The sequence below is a fragment of the Chelonoidis abingdonii genome, chromosome 3, assembly GCF_003597395.2.
Source record: "Chelonoidis abingdonii isolate Lonesome George chromosome 3, CheloAbing_2.0, whole genome shotgun sequence".
NCBI lineage: Eukaryota > Metazoa > Chordata > Testudines > Testudinidae > Chelonoidis > Chelonoidis abingdonii.
The window spans coordinates 18,517,151-18,541,409 of record NC_133771.1 but is presented as its reverse complement, the minus strand read 5'-3'; the positions used below and the strand labels follow the sequence as shown (position 1 = coordinate 18,541,409).

General features: G+C 47.8%; 2 protein-coding genes across 3 annotated transcripts in view; both read left to right on the top strand.

The window, feature by feature from the left end:
* The window catches only part of UBXN2A (UBX domain protein 2A), a 368,202-nt gene that overhangs the window by 191,084 nt on the left and 152,859 nt on the right, over positions 1 to 24,259 (top strand). The window lies entirely within an intron of this gene.
* FKBP1B (FKBP prolyl isomerase 1B) overlaps positions 1 to 24,259 on the top strand; it is an 89,989-nt gene that overhangs the window by 37,692 nt on the left and 28,038 nt on the right. For both annotated transcript variants that reach the window (XM_075063638.1, XM_032784875.2), the window contains exon 2: positions 1,018 to 1,065. In XM_075063638.1, the coding sequence (XP_074919739.1) occupies positions 1,018 to 1,065 (48 nt within the window). The remainder of the gene's footprint in view (positions 1 to 1,017; positions 1,066 to 24,259) is intronic.

Here is a 24,259-nt window from a genome sequence, read left to right as displayed (position 1 = left end):
TTATTTGTGTTCTTATTAAAGTAGACTTAAGTAAAAGGTATTAGAATTATGAATACAAACACATTACTTTACCACATCTTCATAGTGTAATCTTATTCATTTGTGAACAATAGCAAAATATAAGTTCAGTGAAGTTAAAAATTATTAAAATTAAGGCTAAGATTTATTCACGGGGATATTTGGTAAAAGTCATGGACAGGTCACGGGCAACAAATAAAAATTCACAGGCTGGCCTGTCCATGACTTTTTACATAAAATACCCCAGACTAAATCTCTACTTCTGGGGCCCCATTGCTGTGGGGGGCCCCTGCTGGGGAAGGACCCTACTCCAGTGCTGGGTGTTGACTGCTCAGGTGGTCCGCGGGGCCAGCTGCAACGGCTGCTGCTTTGGTGGTCCCCAGAGCCACATGCCCGGGGTTTCCTGAGCAGTGGCCAGTGCGACTGGCCCCAGGGACCACCAGAGCAGCTGGTCCTGGGATGCTCCAGCAGCGGCCAGTGTGGCTGGCTGTGGGGCACCTGAGAAGCTGTCCCAGGAGCCAGCTGCTTGGGCAGCCCTGAAGTCAGCTGCACCAGCCACTGCAGAAGTCACAGAGGTCGTGGAAGGTCATGGAATCCGTGACTTCCCCAACCTCCGTGAAAGAATCACAGCCTTAATTATAATTCATTATGTCTTTCCAAAGGCCATGCCCCTGCAGTTGTAAGATGTAATCTGCTGTCAGAGGACAAATCAGATGTTAAAGCTAATAAGAAAAGATATTAGACTTGACAGAAAGGAGAAACCACATTAATATAAGAAAACACATCTTCCTAATCTAAATCAGGGACCTTTTATCCTAAACCATTTCACTCCCATCCTGAATATTGGTGAGTAAGATTAAATGACACCCAGACTCAAAGCAGCCCTAGAGTCAACCCTCAGTCTAACCTCCTGAGCCCACGTCTCCTAAAAGCTAAAGTTTCCCACACGGGATGGTTAATCGAAGACTTATTAAAAATATACTTTTCTATTTTTAACAGGACGGACATTTCCAAAGAAGGGTCAGACGTGTGTGGTACACTACACAGGTGAGGCGTGTTCTGAATGTTCTGTCCAGATGGCTTTGCACTTCGGGAGCCGTTTGTCATTTCAGATTTCATGATCATATTTTTTCCCCTTCCTTTGCCCCTTCTTGGGCTTTTAATATTTTTCTGTTGAGTTTCCTGAAGGCATCACTCTTGACTGGGCAGCTCCAACTACAGTACCTATGTGTGCAAGCTATTCTTTGCTAAGTGGAATGTTTAATAGCATATGGTTAATAAATGACACCGTGGGCTTGATTCTCCGCTCCATTACACTAGCCATTGAAGGCAAATGGAAAACACGTTACACAGTGGAGGATCAGGCCCTCTATCTCCATCATCTTGGACTCTGAGGTCATTAATTGAGATGCAATGATATTCCTTCTTTTTTTTGTCTATGTATAAGATAAAAGCATGTATCCCAGACATTAGGGTAAATTCACCCCTCTACGGGAGAGTTGGAGGGGCAGTACAAAGTCCTACTTTGAGAACTTAAATGGGTCTTAATGTTGCCTGTTGATGCTCTTCCATTGTGTATAAATACTTAAAGAGTCATTGAGCTAAAGAGAGTGAGTATGACTCTGTAGCCTAGTGGTTAGAGCACCCACCTGTGAGATGGGAGACCTGTGTTTAGTCCCCTACTCCAATGACTGTTGTGTCTTGTGTATTTAGAGTATATGCAGTTTGGGCCAGGGACAGTCTCTTACAATATGTGTGTGAGCACCTAGCATGTTGCCCTGGTCGCCGTTGAGTTTGCTAGGTCATACTGTAATATTGATAATAATAACAATAAGGGAATAACAGTGGCCTTAGTACTGGTGTATCTCAGCATTAGGGAGGTATTTTTCTACAGTTCAGGATAGTTTCTTAAGATTAAATTCAGTGAGTTCTCGGTGTGGGGAATCTGTAGTCTCAACTCTTCAAAGCAGGCTGGCTGGAGGTAGGGTTGCCAACCCTCCCGGATTGGCCAGGAGTCTCCTGGAATCAGAATCCATCTCCCAGTGGCTATTGAAACCAATCCAGGAGATTTTAATAGGCTGCAAAAAGTCCAGTCGGCAGCACAACGGGACAAAGGTAGGCTCCCTGGCTCCATGTGGCTCCCGGAAGTGACTGGCACGTCCCTCTGGCTCCTAGGCACAGGGGTGGCCAGGGGGGTCTCTGTGTGCTTCCCCTGCTGTGTGTGATGATTCCGCAGCTCCTATTGGCCAGGAACCATGGCCAATGGGAGCTGCGAGGACGGTGCCTGCAGGCAGGAGCAGCACACATAGCAGTCTGGCTGCCCTGAGCCTAGGAGCCGGACATGCCAGTTGCTTCCAGGAGCCACCTAAAGTAAGCGCTGCCTGGCCAGAGCCCACATCCCTCACCCCCTCCCACACCTCCACCCCCTACCCCAGCCCTGGGTCCCCTCCCACACCCAAACTCCTTCCCCTCCTGCACCCCACATCTTCTCCTGTACCCCAACCCCCTGAGCAAGGCTCAGCCCAGAGCCCTCTCCCATGTTCTGAAACCCTCAGGCCCACCCTCCAGCCCAGAGCCCGCACCTCCCTCCCCTCACCCCAACCCCCTGTCCCAGCCCGGTGAAAGTGAGTGAGGGTGGGGGAAAGCAAGCGAGAGAAGGGGGGACGAAGTGAGTGGCGGGTGGGACCTCAGAGATGGGGCAGGGCAGGGGCAGGGCCTCAGAGAAGGGGCAGGGCAGGGGGCGGGGCAAGGGTCTTTGGGTTTCTGTGATTAGACAGTTGGCAACCCTAGCTGGAGGTGATGGAAGGTGTGGCTTTCTCTTAAACAAGATCTCTAGAAGTTCTAGTTTTTGTCACATTTGTTATGACTTTGAACACTTTGTCTAGTGACTAAAGCACAGGATTGGGAGTCAGGAATTCTGGATCCTGTTCCTGCCACTGCTGCTGAATTGCTGTGTGACTTCAAACAACCGTTGACTACATAGGCCCAAATTCAGCCTTTAATTATAGTGGGGCAGCTCCTGTTCACAGTCACTGTAACTGAGGGTAGAACTGAGCCCTTAATCTTGCCGTACCGCTGTTTACCCATCTGTAAAATTGGGATAATGTTGCAATTACCCACTTTGGAGGAATATTACAAGCCTCAATTCATTAATGTTTGTGAAGTGCTATGAGGTTTTTGTTTGAAAGGTGCTATAGCAGTGCACATTATGTTATATTTATTAATTAAATTAAACATCTTTCAGAGCAGCATTTTGCTGATGGTCACAGACCTAATTAATGTCCAGTGGGAAATCAATCTGTTTCTTTTTAAAACACTTAAGATCAGATAGATCTTCAGCTGGAGTAAATCAGTGCAGCTCCATTGACTATTGACTTCAATGGAGCTACCCAAATTGGCCCTCTATTTAAATCAGAATTCATAAATGATGCTCTTGTCTTTTTTGTTGTTGCTTGCACTAGTGATCTGGGGGCACATTGCTGTCATTGCCATATGTTACCAAACATTTTGTATTTATGTATACATTACCAAATGCTTTGTAATTTTTGTTTCTGATGTTGGGAGAAGGCCATGGTTACAATTGTGAAATTGCACAAGTCTACTGCATAATGTGCAGATTATTGGTAGTTTACGGAATGTACTTGATTTATCATGATGAAAAAAGAAAAGAAATCCATTTAAACAGCACAGATTTCTATGGAATTTGATTATATGGCTCTGCCAAAAAGGAGAAGAATTTTCTATGTATTTCACAGGCCAAAATCAATACAGCCTTAAAAAAAAAAGTATTCTCATTATAATGGTTGGAAATCTGTGGGCCTAAGGCCAGATTCCCATCTCAGCAAGACTGATGTAAATCAAGAGTAATGCCACTGAATGGAATGGAGTTACACCAGTCTTTCTAGATGAGAATCTGGCCAATATAGCTTAATGTTTGCATAGTTCGATATACGTTTATCCAATCTGGAAGTGCTATGTGTCAGCATAAATGCAAAAAACTGATATTAGCCCAATCCTGCTCTCAAACAAACTCATCAACACCCATTGACTTCAGTGGGTGTTGTGGTTGTGTAGCTGGGGAAAGAATTAGGCTCTAAGCAAGGAATTTAATCAAACTTCTTTGTCTTTAATTAGCTGTCTGGGTGATTTTGGAATAGATAGCGAAAACAGAAATTAGAGCTAGCATGAATGAAAACTGTGGTGTAGCAGACAATGTAACTGAGCCTTGAATTATAGGCAACCAAAACTTGCCTAGCTATAGGGAACTTAATTGATTATAAAACCTTTCCAAGATATCTTGTACCATAGGATACGATGTCTGTTCATATGGTGTGTTGCATGCCAGTTCTTAGTATTTTCTAGTAAAAGTCATATGCATCTTTAAATTGCCATGGCTTGAAAAGATGGCTCCTTTTTACATTGGTGAAGATCTTAGTGGCAGCTGAGACCCAATGAAAGTGTATCTCAAGTCTTCTCTGCTTTTTTTCTGTGAATCATAATTGCAAAAGGTAGTTTGGCTACTCAGTGTGAAACATGTTCCTCTGAGACCACATAGACACAGCTTGCAAATGTTAAGATTCTCTGATGAAGTCAGTCAAATTTTCACTTTTGCTCATTTACCATAGATCAGTTAAAATATGTGGGAATATTTTAATGGAGAGGTTGTTGTATAGTGACTGGAGCCTGGGACTAGGAATTAGTGGGGAAGAGGGTTTTGTTCCTTGCTGCGCCACCTATTTACTGTCTGACCTAGGGTAAGTGACTTGTTTCCTCCGTGCCTCAGTTTTGAAATGTGTAAGTAATGGAGATAGTGCCTCACAGGATTGTCATGAAACCTAAATAATGTTCACAAAATGTTTTGAGATTCTTGTGTTAAAAGAGACTATAGAAGTGAAAAAAGATTGAGCTGATAGAAAGCAAACACAGCTCTTGTAAGCAAAATATAGTAACTTCAACAATTAAATGCATGAGTTTGAGTTGAAAATCTCAGTTCATTTCCTTGTGGAAAAGGGTCCATATCATAAAATTGACCCTCAGGTTGCCCAGTTCTTCCACCCTTACTGTCCAATACTTACTATGCAATAGTCCTATTGGCTGAAGTGAAATCACTTGCAGAGTTAGGTACTACAGGAACTCCTCATTGAAAGTTGTCTCGGTTAATGTTGTTTCGTTGTTACGTTGCTGATCAATTAGGGAACATACTCATTTAAAGTTGTGCAATGCTCCCTTCTAACGTCGTTTGGCAGCCGCCTGCTTTGTCCACTGCTGGCAGGAAGAGCAGCCCGGTGGAGCTAACTGATGGGGGCTTGGAACCAGGGTGGACCGACAGCCCCCCTATCAGCTCTTCCTATCAGCTCCCCACTCCCCTAAGTTCTTCTTCGAGTGATTGCTCATATCCATTCCAGTTAGGTGTGTGCGCGCCGCGTGTACAGCCGTCGGAGAAACTTTTACCCTAGCAACACTCAGCGGGTTGGCTGGGCGCCCCCTGGAGTGGCGCCACCATGGCGCCGTATAAATACCCCAGCCAACCCGGCCACCCTTCAGTTCCTTCTTACCACCCGTGTCGGTCGTTGGAACAGTGGAGTGCAGTTTACCTGACCCTCGCATTTCCCAAGCTAATCGCTCGTTTTTGTCTTTGTATTAATCGTTCTTGTTTTACATAGTAATTAGTTTATTGACAGTTTAACGTTATAGTTTTAGTGTTTTTTGTTAGTAATAGTTCATGGGGCTGGGGCTCTTCCCCTACCCCGCCCGGTACCGTAGCCATGCCTGGCTCGCCGGGCTTTAAGCAGTGTTCGGCCTGCAATAGGCCAATGCGACAGGAGATCCCATGACTCCTGTCTTAAGTGCCTTGGGAATCGCACTTATCTTCGAAGTGCCCCATTTGCAAGGCATTTAAGCCGCGCACGAAGAAGGAGCGGGACGCTAGACTCCGGCAGCTCCTTATGGAAGCGGCATTAGCACCCTCGCTGGCACCGAGTACTAGCCAGCAAGTGAGTGACGCCGCCCCTCGGCACCAAGCATGGTCAGCACCGCGAAGGCTCCTCGGCACCGGGCGCAGCCGACGCCGAAGGAAAAGCCCCACGCTGCTCCCTCTCTCCGAGGTCGAAGTCGGCTAAGCCTCGGACGGGCTCCTCTCTATGCCGCACCGCAGGCAGAGACTGTAACCAAGGCAGACCGCCGGCATTGGCCCGGTTGCGATGCCGCCTAAACCGGCCCTGTTGACTCCAGCCCCACGAGGCCGTCGAGTCTGGCGCCTGGAAGCTCCCGGCACCGGCCGTGGTCGAGCTAACCTTGCCTTCGACGCCGGAGACTTTTTCAGCGGCAAGAGACCTCATTGCCCTGACTGACCCGGCACCGCCCGTGCCCTCGGCACCGCGGTCCGCGCGCGACTCTCTCCAGAGGCAAGCCGCTCTTACGTGCAGCCGCCCTCTGTCACAGCTCCGGATGGCCCCGCTCGAGGTCCCACTCCCGTCGCTGCTCCACATCTAGGCGTCGCTCCCGCTCAGCCGCCGCAGCTCGGCCTCGCAGCACCCGCCACCTCGGCACCGCTTGCCATCGCGGCACCGCTCACCTCGCACCGCTCGCCGTCGCGGCACCGCTCACCTCGGCACCGTCGCCGTCGCGGCATCACTCACCTCAGCACCGCTACCGCGGCACCGCTCCACCGTCGCGGCACGCTCACCACGACGCCGGTCCGCATTCTCGCTCCCCGTCCCGCTATTCGCGGCACTGGTCGAGCTCCCGGCACCGCTACACAGGGACCGTCGTTCACGGAGCCGATCTCGCCATAAGGGCTCGAGGTCCGGTCGACCTCCCGGCACAGAGCTGGTCGCAGGTCCCGGTCGGGCTCGCGTACCGATACCCGTACGGCACCGGTCCCCAAGATCCAGAGCCGCTCGATCTATTGGCACTTCGGTGCCCACGTTTGCGGCTCCTCCGTGGCCGGCCGGTCAGGAGTCGGCCTCCTCGCAGGCCGGTAGTTACTACAGCCGGGACCGAGATACTGACATGGCCGCGGGACTGTTTCAAGATGCACGTCCCCCGGATGCAGGACAGCAGCAATGGCCCTTCTGGACACCCTGGGCATACCATCAAGCCCAGGGTGCTCCCCTGGTCCCGGCCCCTACACTTGTTTCGGAACGCAGGGCGCCGGAAGCCACCATATCCCGCCCTCCTCCGGCAGAGTCAGAGGACCATGTCATCCATCCTCCAGACTCCCCGGAGCATCTCGAGCAGGAACGGCCACAGGACCACGGTGCCATTCAGGACCCACTCGTTCCCGGGATATCCTCCTCCTCTTCCCGGATGAGGCCGTGGCGGGGTCTTCTTCTTCGGGGCCGCCGCCAATAGATCTGAGAGCCCACCAGGACCTTCTTCGCCGGGGTAGCTCTCAACATAAACCTCCCGGTAGAGGAAGTGCCGGAGGTGGACGATCCGTGTGGTCAGCATCCTGGCCGCTGATACCCCGACGCGTGTGGCCCTGCCATTTATCAGGACCATCCAGGCTGCTACTGATACCCTGTGGCAGTCTCCAGCCTCCATTCCGCCGACGGCTAAAGGGGTGGAGAGGAGGTACATGGTGCCCTCCCGGGGGTACGAACACTTGTACGTCCACCCTCCACCCTCCTCTTTAGTTGTACAATCTGTCAACGAGAGGGAGCGCCACGGCCAACAGGCGCCTGCCCCTAAATCCAAGGAGGCTAGCGGATGGACCTGCTAGGCCGGGCCGTAAGGTGTACTCGGCAGGTGCCTTACAGCTCCGAGTGCCAACCAGCAGGCTCTGTTGAGCCGCTACAACTTTAACACCTGGACAGAGGTTGGCCGCTTTACTGAGTTGCTGCCCCCGGACTCGCGCCAGGAGTTCGCAGTCTTTGTGGAGGAGGGCAAAAAGGTTGGCAGGACCTCCCTCCAAGCTTCCCTTGACGCGGCCGATTCGGCTGCCAGGACTGTAGCCTCGGGTATCACAATGAGGCGAATCTCCTGGCTCCAGGCCTCCAACCTGCCACCGGAGCTGCAATACACCCTTCAAGACTTACCCTTTGAGGGCCGGGGTTTGTTCTCGGACAAAACGGACCCTCGGCTGCAAAGCCTAAAAGACAACAGGGTGATCATGAGGTCCCTAGGGATGCACACGCCCGTGACCCAACGTAGGCCTTTAGGCCCCAACCCCGCCGCCCGTACTTTCCGCCTCGAAACCGGCAGGACTTCAATAGAAGGCGAGGCCGGGGTGGGCGAAGGCGCCAGTCTGGCCCCCACGCGGGGCAGTCTCAAGGTCCCTCTAAGGCCCCACCCGGGCCCAAGGGCAGTTTTTGAAGGTACGCCCGGGGACGGCCTACCAGACTCAGTTCAGGATCCTTTTCCCCCTTTTCCAACCGCCTCTCCTACTTCCTTCCTGGCGTGGTCACATCTTACTTCCGACCAGTGGGTGCTACGCACGGTGAAGCAAGGATACCACCTCCAGTTTGCTTCACCCCGCCTTCCCCCCCCTTCCGGTCCCTCTTCAGGGACCCCTCTCACGAGCAAATCCTCTGGCACGAGGTGCAATCTCTCCTCACTGCAGGAGCCATAGAGGAAGTTCCGCTACCCGAGAGGGGGGAAGGGATTTTACTCCCGCTATTTCCTCATCCCCAAGTCCAAGGGAGGTCTCCGACCTATTCTCGACTTGCAGGGACTCAACAAGTGGCTACGCAAGTTGAAGTTCCGCATGGTCTCCCTGGAACTATTATCCCCTCCTTGGATCCTGGAGACTGGTACGCCGCCCTCGACATGAAGGACGCGTACTTCCACATAGCGATCTCCCCCCGCACAGGAAGTACCTTCGGTTCACAATCAACCAACACCACTTTCAATTCGCTGTCCTCCCCTTTGGCCTGTCTACGGCCCCAAGGGTCTTTACAAAATGCATGGCAGTCGTCGCCGCCCACCTTCGCAGGCAGCAGATACATGTCTACCCGTATCTGGACGACTGGCTCATCAAAGGCGCCTCGCAAGCCCAAGTCAGTCATCACGTTTCCGTGATCACGGACCTCTTCGGCCGCTTGGGCCTCCTCCTCAATGCGGAGAAGTCCACTCTCATTCCAACACAGAGACTGGACTTCATAGGAGCGACCTGGACTCCTCCCTCGCCAGAGCCTACTTACCGCAAGCCCGCTTCCTGGCGATCACTTCACTCATACGGCGCTTGCAAGCCGCTCATCTAACCTCAGCTCGCACCTGCCTCGCTCTTCTGGGACATATGGCTGCATGCACTTATGTCACCAAGTACGCCAGGCTCCGCATGCGGCCCTTTCAGACGTGGCTCCACTCGGTCTTCCGCCCGCGCAGGGACTCCATGGACGTGCTGCTCACGATCCTCCAGGTCCCCTACGCTCCCTCGACTGGTGGTTGGACCCGTCTCTGGTTTGTGCGGGGATGCCATTTCATCCGCAGCAACCGTCACTAACCCTTACGACGGACGCGTGTCATCCCTCGGCTGGGGAGCCCATCTAGGTCGCTTGCAGACCCAGGGCCGTTGGTCAGCCGACGAGCTCAACCTCCATATCAACGTCCGAGAGCTGAGAGCTGTTCGTCTAGCCTGCCAGACGTTCCAACAGCACCTTCGTGGCCGTTGTGTCTCCGTCTTTACGGACAACACAACGGCCATGTACTACATCAACAAGCAGGGAGGGACCCGCTCGTCTCCCCTGTGTCTGGAGGCTATTCAACTGTGGGACTTCTGCATAGCCCTCCAGGTGGACCTGGTGGCATCCTTCCTCCCAGGAGTCCGGACACCCTGGCGGATCGGCTGAGCAGGTCCTTCCTCTGCCACGAGTGGTCGATCCGGCCGGACATCATTTACTCCGTCTTCCAGAGGTGGGGGTTCCCTCGTAGACCTCTTCGCCTCCCACTCGAACAGGAAGTGCCAGGAGTTCTGCTCATTCCAGGGCCTCTCCCCCGGATCGCTGACGGACGCGTTCCTCCTGCCCTGGAACCACGCCTGCTTTATGCCTTCCCTCCGTTTCCCTTGGTGCACAGGGTCCTGCTCAAGCTCCGCAGGGACAGGCGCATCTTATCTTGATCGCGCCTGCGTGGCCCAGGCAACCCTGGTACACCACGCTCCTGGATCTGTCGGTAGCCGCTCCGATTCCCCTCCCCTGTGTCCCAGACCTGATCACACAGGACCACGGGAGGCTTCGTCACCCAGACCTGCGATCCCTCCACCTCACGGCGTGGCTCCTGCATGGCTGAACGCTGACGAGTTGCGCTGTTCCAATTCGGTGCAGCGCATCCTCCTTAGTAGCAGGAAGCCTTCCACCCGCCGGACGTATGTGGCCAAATGGACGCGCTTCACGGCCTGGTGCGCATCGCACGATGCTTCTCCCTTACAGGCGTCAATCCGACAATCCTCGACTACCTCTGGCACCTTAAGCAGGAGGGCCTGGCGAATTCCTCCCTTAAGGTGCACCTGGCAGCGATATCCACCTTCCACCGGGACAGGTGGTTACTCGGTGTTTTCTCACCCAGTAGTCTCTCGCTTCATGAAGGGCCTGGAGCGTACTTACCCCCCCCCGCTCATCACCCAGCCCCCTCCTGGGACCTGAACTTGGTCCTAAACAGGCTTATGTTGCCGCCCTTTGAGCCGCTTGCAACTTGTTCGCTTCTCTACCTTTCGTGGAAGACGGTGTTCTTGGTGGCGATCACCTCAGCACGCAGGGTCTCGGAGATCAGAGCCCTCACTGTAGACCCTCCGTACACTGTCTTCCATAAAGACAAGGTACAACTGCGACCTCATCCGGCATTCCTCCCTAAGGTGGTGTCTGCTTTCCATACTAGCCAGGACATCTTTCTCCCGGTTTTCTTCCCGAAGCCTCATGCTTCTCGGTGGGAACAGCAGCTACACACCTTGGATGTGCGCAGAGCGCTAGCTTTCTATGTGGAAAGGACCAAGCCCTTCGGAAGTCTCCGCAGCTCTTTGTGGCCGTTGCGGGAGCGATGAAAGGTTCTACCAGTCTCCTCCCAGAGGATTTCCTCTTGGTCACGGCCTGTATTCGCAAGTGCTACGCACTAGCTCATGTTCCCCTCGGTCGCCTTACAGCGCATTCCACCAGGGCGCAAGCTTCCTCAGCGGCCTTCCTGGCAGCACGTGCCCATCCAAGAGATTTGCCATGCTGCGACCTGGTCATCGGTCCATACTTTCGCCTCGCACTATGCGTTGGTACAACAGTCTCGAGACGACGCAGCCTTTGGAGTGGCGGTACTCCAGGCTGCCACGTCTCACTCCGACCCTCCGCCTAGGTAAGGCTTGGGAATCACCTAACTGGAATGGATATGAGCAATCACTCGAAGAAGAAAACAAGGTTACTCACCTTTGTAACTGTTGTTCTTCGAGATGTGTTGCTCATATCCATTCCACACCCACCTACCCACCCTCCTTCCCCACTGTCGGAGTAGCCAGCAAGAAGGAACTGAAGGGTGGCCGGGTCGGCTGGGGTATTTATGCGGCGCCATGGTGGCGCCACTCCAGGGGGCGCCCAGCCGACCCGCTGAGTGTTGCTAGAGTAAAAGTTTCTCCGACGGCTGTGCACGCGGCGTGCACACACCTAACTGGAATGGATATGAGCAACACATCTCGAAGAACAACAGTTACAAAGGTAAGTAACCTTGTTTTCCCTGTACAGCAGCTGCCCAGCAGGCTAGCAATTGCAGCTGTCCCTCCCCCCACTGCCATGGACTGCTCCTGCCCTCTGCCTTGGAGCTGCTCCCTGAGACTCCTGCTTGCTGTGGTGGGCGGGAGGAAGAAGGAAGGGTAATGTAAGGGTGTCCCCCACCCCTCTGCTCCTGCACCCCTCCTCCCCCATCTTCCATAGAGCAGGGGGGACACACGACAGAGGGAGCTTCCGGGCAGCAGCAACTGCAGCTGCAGTGGGTCTCAGCCTGCTGATCTAATTAACAAGGCAGTGTACTTCTGACCCCACCCTTTATACCTACAGGGGAAATGCGCATCTCTCTCTCTCATACACACACAAGGTGTATGTCTCTGTCTGCCCTCCCTCCTCTCCTGCTGTCTTGTACAGTAGCGTGTGAGAGTTAACCCTTGAGGGCTTAGCCAATTGCTAGTTCATCATTTAGCAGTAAGGCACTCCCTGGAAATATCCCACCCTCTGACTCCTCCACCTCATCCAAGCTTCACAATCATCATCACTGTGTACCAGTATTAAATTGTTTGTTTAAAACTTATACTGTGTGTGTGTATATTATATATATAAAAATAGTCTTTTGTCTGGTGAAAAAAATTTCCCTGGAACCTAACCCCCTCATTTACATTAATTCTTATGGGGAAATTGGATTCATTTAACATCATTTCGCTTAAAGTCACATTTTTCAGGAACATAACTACAATGTTAAGTGAGGAGTTACTGTACTTAACATGAATAGGGTAATAGAATTAGACTCAGAATTGGCACTGGACAGCAACATTGTTGGCATCCCCTTAAAGATGATCTTTGCAGGTCAGAGTTTTGTCACCTGGTCTGCATGGTGAGAAGAAGCTAGCACTGCTGGTAGAGCTGGTTGGGACGTTTTTGACAAAACAGTATTTTGTCAGAAAATGCCAATTTGTCAAAACCAACATTTTTCACAGGAAAAGGTCGACTTCTACAATTTTTTGACAGGAAAGGTTTCTCAGGTCCACAGTGGAAGTTAGAGAGCAAGAAAGAATCTGAGGCAGGCCGAGCAGGGACTTGAATATAGGTCTCCTGCCTTCCTGATGAGTACCCTAACCACTGAGCTATTTGCTTTTTGGGGGGTGAGTTTCTTGGTTTTCTAAGAGAATTTTGAATGGTCTCAGTATCATCCCAACATAGAACAGCAAACTGGTGAAATCTCAAAAAAAAAATAAAAAAAATTGCAGGATGGGAAGACTGTTTCTCATCCAGCTCCACTGCTGCCTGTTGTATGGATAAATAGAAGACTTCAGTCTCTACAACTGCTCTGTAAACCCAACAACCTTAAAACTCATTTAAGAAAAACAAAGGACCTAGTTTCTTTTATGCAGATTTAAGAAGACAAAAGAGATATTTCTTCAAGACAACAAAAATGGGTCTTTCTGCTCTGTGAGTGACTTTGCTGTCATTGGAAGACAGCTTTCACAGTTTGGAGACTACTAGTATTCTGTGCTAATGGAGCACCCATTGAACTCAATGGGAGTTCTTTTCACGGAGGATTTGCTGCATCAAGCTGCCTCCCTGTGTGCATTGAAATTAAATTGCTAGAAAATAATTAAGCCCCCTGCCGTCTAGTCCGTGAAAAGTTATAATAAGTTGATATTAAGTCAAGAAAAGTTGCAAAGGAGCTTATGTAATGTAACAAAGAAGTAATGGTCTCTGTTCGTTAGGCTTTTTGAGCTCAGTACTAATCTGGGGCAACACACACTTGCAGAATAGTTGACTGCTCTTTCAGACTGAGGGTTGCTGGCTCCCATTTAAACATGTTTACAGTGACCACAATTATGTTCACTCTGCACATTTCTAGCTCATGTAAATTTAATGGCCAGGATCTGAAAGCTTTGTAATAATTAATGCTAATTAGAATTCTAGATTCAGAGCTTCGCCAAAATGAAATAGATTTCTAATGGGTTTCTGTACAAAGAGTTCCACAGTTATTCATACTTCTGAGTCAGTACTGAACTAGTGCCAACATGACATTAAGGGGCTTTATAGTGAAAGTACTGTCTTTCAAAGAAAATTTAAAATGTAGTCCTAGCTAGTTGAGGGTATTATCAATCCTACATTACTATTTCCTAAGAACATTGGACTGAAAGTCCGTGTTCCCTGCACATCGCATGGCACAGAGAATCCTTATGACCACGACATGTATGGGATTGCTAGGCAGTGCCAGGGGACCAATATAATCAGAGGGCCAGTGGGTCCACATAGCAGCCAACACCTGTATCCATCACCCAAGCAGGGATGCAGTAACTATTGTGATTACAGAAGCCTGGAGACCACAGCAACTGTGAAGTATCTCTGATTCCACACTGTGATCTAGGTGGGAATATTCTGTCTCCCCCAATCTGTGCCTCGCTTTTTAGTCCAGCTCTTGCTCTCCCTTTCTGACTTGGCTCGTTAGCCCTATAATGTATAGGTTCTTATACTGTCCTCATCACCATGGTATCTGAGCCCCTTCCAGAAGTACATATAATGATCTGTCCCATGTGGGTTGTTCTTTCTCTCATCCTCTCTCCAGAGAGAGAGTTGTGTGTGCAGTGTAATGTATTAGTTTGGTAGGTTTGTTTTGTTTTATTTTTAATACACAATGGAGAATGCATGTTAGTTTATCTAGTCCATCTGCTAGTCCAGCATTGTTCTCTGCAGTACATTTGCTAGTGCTTTGTACAGTCTAGTTTTAAATCTCGCAAGTGATAGCTACTTATGCTACTTCCAAACCCTTTAAAGTTGGTGCTGATGCAGCATTCTTTGGAAATGAGACAAGGACACACTGGATTTTCTGATAAAATCATGGGGAAAATCAACTTGCACCCACAGGACTTGTGACTGAAAGCAGTGGACACTGACCATGGACTGGGAAAAATTCAGTCTGACTCCTCCACTGGCAAGAAAACTTGACAATGTATCTTGCAGCGAGGGAACAGCCAGACTCAAAGTCCTCGATATGAACTCCCCTGAACTTCAGGAAGAAGAGCTGGTTGAAAATTTTCTGTCAAAACTGTTTTTCAGTGGAACATTCGTTTTTTGACTAAACAAAACTTTTCAGGAAAAATACCTGCTTTCTGTGGAAAACTTTTTCTTTTAGTTGAACGGCCGAAAATATTTTTGTTTTTGGCCAAAACCCAAATAATTTTATTTGGCAATGTTATGGCCGTGTCTCGCAGGAGTTTTAGGTTGAGTGCCTCATGCCTCCATTCTTGGGTCTGGGCTGGATTTCCTAGCCAGACTACATCTCCCATAATGCACCATGGCCAAGGACTCACTTAATGTGCCACAGCAACTCGGAAAGATGAGAGATTGGAACATCATGGTAGATGTAGTCTGTCCAAGCAACTTGGGCCAACGAGGAGAATGGAGTGTGAGATACTCAAAAGTCAGTTCCCATGAGACACCACAGTAGCATTTTCAATTGAAATGTTAGGTTTTCAGATGAAAGTTTTTGACCACTTTTTTGTTTTGTTTGTTTTTTCACTGAAAATGCAACATTTTCTGCAGAAAAATTTCTACTTCCTGACAAACTCTAGGAGGAGGTCCAGAATCCAGGTCTAAAATTTATTAGTTGGTTGCTCTCTCTGTAATGGTCTGAGTTAAAACCCTGTATCTGAACCCCCCACCCAAACTATCAATTTTTATTTAGAGATTTGGATCTGCATTTTGCAATTTAGTGTCATCTCAAATTGCAACCCAGATTAATCTTGCATTTGTTCCTGCTCCAGTGTCCGTTCGTCATAGGGAGAAATGAATTTTTCTTGTTCAGTAATGATCCCATCTGTCCCACCGGTTTAATTCTTTCACATTTGTTTTGCTAAAAGTTATATAAAATTGTGGCAGCCCACTAGACATTCATTATTTTACCTCCCCATTCACTCTTCCTCTCTCTCATCCCCACAATCACTACATAAATGTATTTCATATATTATTCATTGTGTCCGTTTTATAGGTGAATATAGTCATATGTCCTCTTTAAATTCTAAAAGAAAGTCTATTCTTCAGTTTCCTGATTTTGTGGCTGCATTAGGGAAATCAAGCTATAATGTGTGCAGTACTTCAATACCCTGAGCATTAGTCACTCATGTTATATATATAATTCTACTTTTATGCTCTGATTAATCTTTTCTCATTCTAAAAGGGTTCTCCTTTTTCTTTGGCAGGGATGTAGTGAGTAGCTGGCAACAGCTCTGGAAAGGCTACAGCTGTTTCCTCCCTTATTCTGCCAGGGGAATTTTTGGAGCGGGTAGACAGTGGCATTGATAGCTTGCACCTTCAGGTTTATGCCCTTCCCTGATTTTTCAGTGGTATCACTTGCACCTTGTCTCCAATCACGTGAGGAGCGAGGCAGGTGCACAATTTTTGCCCTACTCCCCGAGCCAGTCAGCAATGCTTCTGCAGCGCACAGCTGAGTGCTATCATCTGCCTTATCTAAGTGATTCCCTTTTTCAGAGTGTCCTATTCACTTCCTGGCCTGAACCCAGAGACATGATCCTGTTTCTGAACCTTGATTTCCTGAGACAGTGCTTCTAGTACCTAGCAGGAGAGGCGGTTAAAGGGCCACCATGTCAAATGAAGAGCACGTGTTAAAAAAGATCCTTAGCTGGGTTACTAATAATACCTTAGATTGTTTGACGTGAAAGCCTTTAAATATCTAATTTCCTTTTCCACATTTGTGCTTATGATCCGAATTCCTGGATTCAAACAGAAGTTTTAAACATCAGCAGATCAAAGCCAAGCACTGGACAAAATTCTGCACTGATGTAAGTGGGCACATTTCCATCGTGGGCAATGCAGTTGCGCTCTCTTATGCCAGCAGTGAATTTGACCATTGCAATAGTAACCTAAAATTTAGACTTGGATTTCAACCCCCCCAAATTCAAGCGTGTGCAGATCTGGCATTTTGGTTAGTCCCATTACAATACAGATACCATTTCACCTATGTAGCTAGGTTCCTTTACCATGCGCAGCACTGTAGTATCTGAGAACCTGAGGTACAAAGCTCTCATCCATATCTAGAGTCTGGATCACTGATTATGTTTTTGTTTACATTTCACATTTCTTTCAGTTTAAACAGTGAAATTAAACTGTTCAGATTCATTTCCTGGGTCTTCTCTAATCATAATAACACTTAGCCCTTACACAGTGCTTTTTATTGGTAGATCTCAAAGCTCTTTACAAAGGAGTTCAGTATTATGGCCCTCACTTTACAAATGAAGAAACTGAGGCACAGAGAGAGGTAAAGCAACTTGCCCAAGCTACCCTATAGATTAGTGTCAAAGATAGGAATAGAACCCATGTGTCCCAATGCCATGTTCTACTCACTAGGCTACATTGCCTCTTTCAAGCAGTTCCTTTACAGTCCTGCAGTGAATATGTAACATTTTGGAACAAATTATTTAAATTGAAATGGGTTGGCAGGAAAATTACATTTTTATTCTTATTAGATTTTGTGGGTTTTTTTAAACCAAACCTAATTTTGGGGCCAAATTGAAATGGAAATTATTGTTTTTATGAGTTGTAAACAGATGAAGGGCCCAATTCTTTCTTGTTAAAAAGAATAATGAGGTCTACAATAATGATTCAGAACACTACAAACCATCACTAAAGCCATTATTTTACCTCAGATTACATTACTGGGACATTACTGAAGAATACTGTACTGTTTTCAGTAAGGTCACCATCAATGCACACTCAAAGCTCCTGTTGATTTTGTGGAAGTTTAGAATGATAAAAATAAATAACAGAATTGGAGACTTAGTGAGCTAGAAAATATAAATGCAGAGCCAAGGATGATGGAGAGATGGAAAATAGTTGGAGACGTTGGCTCTTACAGAGAGCAGAGAAATTATCGTTTCTAAGGGACTTCACACAATAGGGATGTGAGGAGAAATTTTAGATAACTGTAAAACTCCACAGTTCAGCGAGGGAGATCTTATTGGACTCCTCTTGACTGGGAAACCTCCCTCTGATTAATTCTGCCACTGTTGGGCCGGCCCATTTTTAGACTACAAAGCATTTAAACGTTGCCTGTTGTGTTAGTGAGTAATGGACATTGCCAACCCATTGTGTTTACAGTGGAGCGTCAGATAAGAATAGCAACAGCTCTTCAACACTTGCCAAATTTATTTTAAATTTCAGGCACCTCTCTACATTTTACGGACAAGTAGCTGTGTTGAAAGAGCAAGGGTACTGGGGCAACGGCTATCTGAGCCTTTCCTTTTCCCCTGAGAAACCAATGTACAATGCAACCTGCCAGGGTGTCAGCTGATAAAAGCCAAACAGATGTTTCTCGTGAAGTGATCTCTGGATTTGGTGTCTTGGAGCTGGCTGTGCAAGTGAAGCCAGACATTATCCGGAAGCACAGTGAATGAATGAATAACTCTGACAAGGATACTTCCATTGCACCATGCAGTCTGTCTCTCTAGGTTCTTATACTGTGCCCAAGAGCACCCTCCCTTCTCCATCCCCATTCCAGGGCATTTAGGTTACTATAAGCTATTTTGGAGAAGTCAGTTGATTATTGAAGCAGATCTGAACACTTCCAAATTTTGGGGTAATGTAGTTCTGAATTTGACCTCTGGGCATTATAGGCACCAATCCCTATAATGGACTGAAACTCACCCTCAAACCTGAACCCCCCCCCACATATTGAAAAAGTTCTCATCTAGTTATGAATTTTGTGGGTTGGGCCCATCTATAACTGACTAGAATAGAACAAATGGAGAGGAAAAATGGAGCAGAAAATGGGAGGCAATGTGGTCTAGTCAGGGTAGAGTAGTGTTCTGTGAATAAGGACATTTGAGTTCTATACTGCTCTGCTACTGATTCACCATGTGCCCCAACCCAGTCACTATCTATTTAAGTCTTTCCATTTGTAAAATGGGTATAATAATGTTCTGAAGCTTCACAGAAAGTGTTTGTAAAGCTTCATTAATATTTGTAATGCCTTTTGAGTGCCTCTGATGGAAGGCATTAAGTACAAAGAATTGCTAAATTGTGATATGGGAAAGTATGTGTACTCCTTTAGGATGGGGAAAGAAAAAGCAAACAGAAATAACATTCTTTGTAAACTTATTTATTTCAGTGAAAAAACATCGGCATAAGAGATGTGACTGTATATGCAAATATTTATAGACATTTTGAGGTGACTGGAGTCACTCAAAATTTAGCTAAGCCAGAAGAGAATGACTATTAAATTATCAGATTGTAAATTGTATAGAAAGGGTAGATTCAACCAGACAGGAGGGAACATTACATTAGAAACCAAAGAGAATATATTTATATCTGAAGAAAGAAATGATGTGCAGTCTGACAACTGTAGGAAGGTCTGAGATTTTCTTCTTTAAATTGAGTCTGAAGAAGAAAATGACTTATAACCCTTCACTAATATCTTCCAGCAGACCTGGGAATTGCTGCTGGATGAGAATGCAGTTTGAGGAATGTTTATTAGAATTGTCCAAAACTCATCCATTTTAGTTCCCAGTTTGCCAGACTTTTGACTCATGCTTTGGTACGGAAAGAGAGTGAAGTTTCATCTGTCCTCCCACTCTGAGTTTCATTTTATTTGGATTCAAAACCTCTGTAAGCAACACTTGAGCAGAAATGATGTGATTTGCCTGGTTTCAAGTCGACTGATCACTAGCAACTGCATGGAAGAAGAGTGATGGCTTCAAACTTGCCACAGATTTGTTCTCAACAATGGGCAAACATTTTAACAAACGGGCTGAATTTTGGCTTCTTAACTCAGGGTTATAATCAGGGGCGGCTCTAGCTTTTTTGCCGGCCCAAGCATGGCAGGCAGGCTGACTTCAGCAGCTTGCCTGCAGGAGGTAGGGTGACCAGATGTCCTGATTTTATAGAGACAGTCCCGATTTTTGGGTCTTTTTCTTATATGGGCTCCTATTACCCTCCACCCCTCTCCCGATTTTTCACACTTGCTGTCTGGTCACCCTAGCAGGAGATCCCCAGTCCCACAGATTCGGTGCATGCCTGCGGGAGGTCTGCTGGTCCTGTGGCTTTGACGTACCCGCCGCCAAATTGCCGCCGAATCTGCAGGACAGGCAGACCTCTCACAGGCGCGCTACCAAAGGCTGCCTGACTGCCACCCTCGCAGGGACTGGCAGGGCACCCCCAGCGGCTTGTCGCCCCAGGCATGCGCTTGGAGTGCCTGTGCCTGGAGCCGCTGCTGGTTATAATGAAGAACTTATACAGAGGGCCGGCTCCAGGGGTTTTGCTGCCCCAAGCAGCCAAAAAAAATAAAAAAGCCGCGATCGCAATCTGCAGCAATTCAGCAGGAGGTCCTTCGCTCTGAGCGGGAGTGAGGGACCCTCTGCCGAATTGCCGCTGAATAGCTGAACATGCCACCCCGCTCCGGAGTGGCCGCCCCAGGCACCTGCATGCTAAGCTCTAATATCTATGTTAATGTTTTGGTAAGAGAAAGCCTCAAGGAAAAAGTACCAGGACACTAACTAGACCAGGACGCAATCTATGTAGCTCCTGCTGCCATTAGTAGTCCTTGCATGAGTTACATGCCTTGAGAATCTTTTAACTTCGATGCCAATTGGCCTACTTGACTTCATAGAACATAAAAGGAAGAGCAACTCTGTCTGCAGGTGGTATCATGGCTCTGGATTCTTATTTTACTCAGTGATGTTTAGTTAATCCAGCAAGGTCCAAGTTCTATTTTAGACTTGCCATATTCCTAGAAAATGTATTGGACATAGTACATAGGAGATAAGTTGTTGAGTAATTGGTCCTAATGTTGCCATCAGGTTTGGGGTATTTGTCAGGGTGTTCTGTGAAGCTGATACATATTTCCACCAACTGCTCCCCCTCCCCATTCCGTTTCCACAGGGACAGCCCATACATGAAAATACTTCACAGTGTGAAATGTATCTGTGCCATGCCGAAATTAGGATCCAAAGGTGCTGACATGTAAATAATTACTCATGAGATTAAGTGCAGCAACTTGTCTTTTTCCCTGCATTATTAGAGTCATACAGTATTTAACAGGTGCAGCTGTCACATATGCAATCACTGGGGCAGTAGAACAATGGAAAGAGACAAACTTGCCAAGAGGAATGAGGTGGAATACTTTTGATTTGAGATAAATCTCTCCTTCTCGCCTTCCTGGCCTCTGAAATCTCGTGGGAATGAGCCACCCTGGGGCTCCTGCCATTACAGGCTCTAATCCATTTGTTGGGGGTAAATACTGTGAGAAAAGTGTTTCCTTTGTTAGCTCCTTTTCAATATTTTACATTTTTGTGGCAGGTGTCACCAGCTAGCTCTATTACATATAGGCTCTCACAAGTTCTTTTTCTACGTGTTACTCCTGAGGGAATTCTGCAGCAAAAAAATAAAAATTCTGTGCACAATATTTTAAAATTCTGCAAATTTTAATTGTCAATAAATAAACGAGGAGGCTCTAGCATGGCAGTGGGTCCAGGCCACTGGCTGCACTGAGGTGGGAGATCATCCTGCAGCCCTGTGCTCCCCCGGACCCGGACAAGGACTTGGCAGTGAGACTGCACCTGCCCCAACACAAGGGCTGGGCCTGCCCCAGAAACACCCTTGAGCCATGCCCCTTCATGCCAGGCACATGAGGTGTGGGCAGGCAGGCTCAGCCCAGCAGGATCCAACTGTGGAGGGACTTAGTGTGGGGGGATCCTTGTGTGGGGTGAGAGGGTTCTCTGCGGGACAGTCTGGGTGCAGGTGGCTCAGTGGTGGATCTGGACGCACAGGAGCAATGGGACTCTGCAGCGGGGTCCAAGTGAAGGTAGCTGGGGTTCAGCAGAGGTGGTTTGGGTGTGGGGTGATGTGGCTCACTGGGGGAGTCTGGGTGCTGGGGGAATGGGGTTTGGTGCGGGTCTGGGTGCAGCTATCTGAGGATCAGTGGGGTGGGGGTCCAAGTTGCTCGTTGGGGTGGTCCAGGTGCTGGGTGGTAGAGCTTGTTGGGCTGGGAGTTCAATGGGCCTGCTTAAGGGGGGAGCCCCAGCTACTGCAGCTGCCACTGAGGGGACGCTGCATACGAGGCTCCTGTTTCCTCCCAATTTCTCTATCCCCTTCTCTTCTGCATCTCTTCCCCATGCCCTCTACCGCATCTCTTCCCCTCACTCCCACATCCCTCTGCCGTACCCGATGCCCCGTCCTTCTCCACTGCTCTTCCCCGCTTCCACCCTTCCCCCACACACTTCCCCTGCCCCACCGCAGGCACTCACTGTTGTATAGAAAACCATACAGCACACATAGAAGGGGAAGTCAACTGGCACTAGGTCCCAGGAGGCAGCATCCAGCTGCAGAGTCAGGAACCAGAACAGCCACCTTCCCTCACCTGGGCAGCTCTACGCCTGCAGAATTGGGGTGGGAGGCAGTGGTGCATGCCCTCCCATGCCACTCCTCTGTTTGGGAGGCCATTACCCCCCTGCAGTGCTCCAGGCACTGGAAACCAGCTACCCGAACTGCTGGGGAGGGGCGCCTGACTACTTTTGCAGGTTCTCCTTGTTTCCCTGTCATTTTCTGCAGGGAAAGAAAAAATCCGCAGAGTGAAATGATTTCTGCATCCGCGCAGTGGTGCATAATTCCTCCAAGAGTATCAGTGTGCAAGTAGCATTTGAAGAAATGCTGTGCAATTAGGCAACATCTTCGCTATGAACTAAGGATGTGATTTCCAGCTTATCTAGATGTGCTGGTGCTAGCGCTCATCTGACCTATCATGCTAAAAATAGTAGTGTAGCCATAGTAGTATAGGCAATGGTAGCACAGGCTAGCCACTTTGAGTACAAACCTGCCTGATCCCTGTGGGTACAAACTCAGGCCTGCTAGCATGTGCTGCTGTTTATGCCTATTTTTAGCTTGCTAGCTCAGATGAGAGCTAGCACCAGTACATCTACACAAGCTGGCAATCTCACCCCTACTTCATAGTGTAGACATAGCCTTAGTTTTGTGATGCACTGTTCTTTTTGTGATGTAATTTCTTTGGAAGGTGTTGTTGCAAACAGACAGTTTGTGCTTTTCCTCAATCTCTCCAACTAGAGTTAACTTTTGGTGCAGAGTTGTTTCTTGGGAACTGGGTACTGGTTCTTGGGCTGTGACTTCTGAAAAAAGGAAGTGCCTGCATGCCGTTTGTGACCCCCTCCGTTCAAGGATTGGCTTGTAAACAAACAAATTACACTGAGAAAATACCTTGACTTTGTGCCACTGATTTCTTCTCCAGTAAGAAACTAAGCCCTGAAATCTGCTACCACTCAGCAGGATGGACACAATATTTTCCCAAAACAAAACTACATTTTCAATCGTATTAAAGTAGCATATTAATATCTTTTGCAATCTATGAACAATTGGTATGACTATTTAAGATGTTTACAGGTAAGATTCTCTAATTATGAAGAATAAACTGTACATTAAAAATGGGCTTTAGTGAATGAGTTTATTAACTTTGCAACTTCTCATTTTGCTTAACAGCTCTTTGACTGACCTTTGTCATAATAGAAAAGAGAAAGGATTTTTTTTTTTAAATTTTTTTTGCAATTAACATACTGTATACCTATGTATTGTTGACTTTTAGTGAGATTTTCAAAAGCATGTACACCCAGATCTTCAGGTCTAAAATAGAACTTGGATGAATTAATTGGCAGTGAGTAAAATAAGTGTCTGAATACTGGTGTTTACTATTTTATCATAACTAGCTCGATTTATCTTAGTCTATGCCTCAGTCCACTATAAAAGTTTTGCCACTGTCTTCTGTGGAAGCAGGATTTGGGTTTATGGAAAATAGGTCTTGTCAAATTAACTTGATATCACATCCTCTTTGAATGGCCTTTTCTTCAAGAAAAGCAATCCTAGGTTTTCCAGCTCTTTCATAGATTAAGAGATCTTAAAGTTAGAAGGACCATTAGGTCATCTAATCTGACTTCCCGTAAATCACAGGCCATAGAATGTGGCCCAGTTAACCCTGGTGCTTCATTCACATAAATTAATTCCTGTGGGTTACCTTTCCTGTTGTGTTTCTGTAGATCTTTTCTATGTCCTTCCTACATCAGGATGGATAAGAACCAAAAACTTAATTCCAAAACCCAGGAGAACTCTCTGCTCTTTAGAACTACTTTCTGTCCCTATAATGGGTCAGATCAAAACTCTGGATCTGCACACCCATGCAAAGCTCTGGTGCAAATTTTGGAGGTTAGCTCCATCTCTGTACCTGCATTATGGTACCAGAAATTGGGAACAGAAACCTATATGGGGCCAGGAATCACCCAGTCCTGTGTTGTGCTAAGTGTCCTCGACCCCAGGGGGAGCTGACTTCAATGGAATCTAAGGGCCCTCAGCATTTTGCAGGAAGTGTGCCATAGGAGGAAGGATTGGGCCCATACTGAGCACTAGACCCATTTATGTTCACTTGCAGTCTGTTGCCCAGCTTGTATCTGAATTGGTCGCCTCTTCTGGTAAGTACCAAAAGAGTACTTCTCAGAACTGCCAACTCCGCAAAGCAATATCACATTTTTCATTGAAGTCATTTTCCATGCTAAGCCAAGGGGTCATAATTG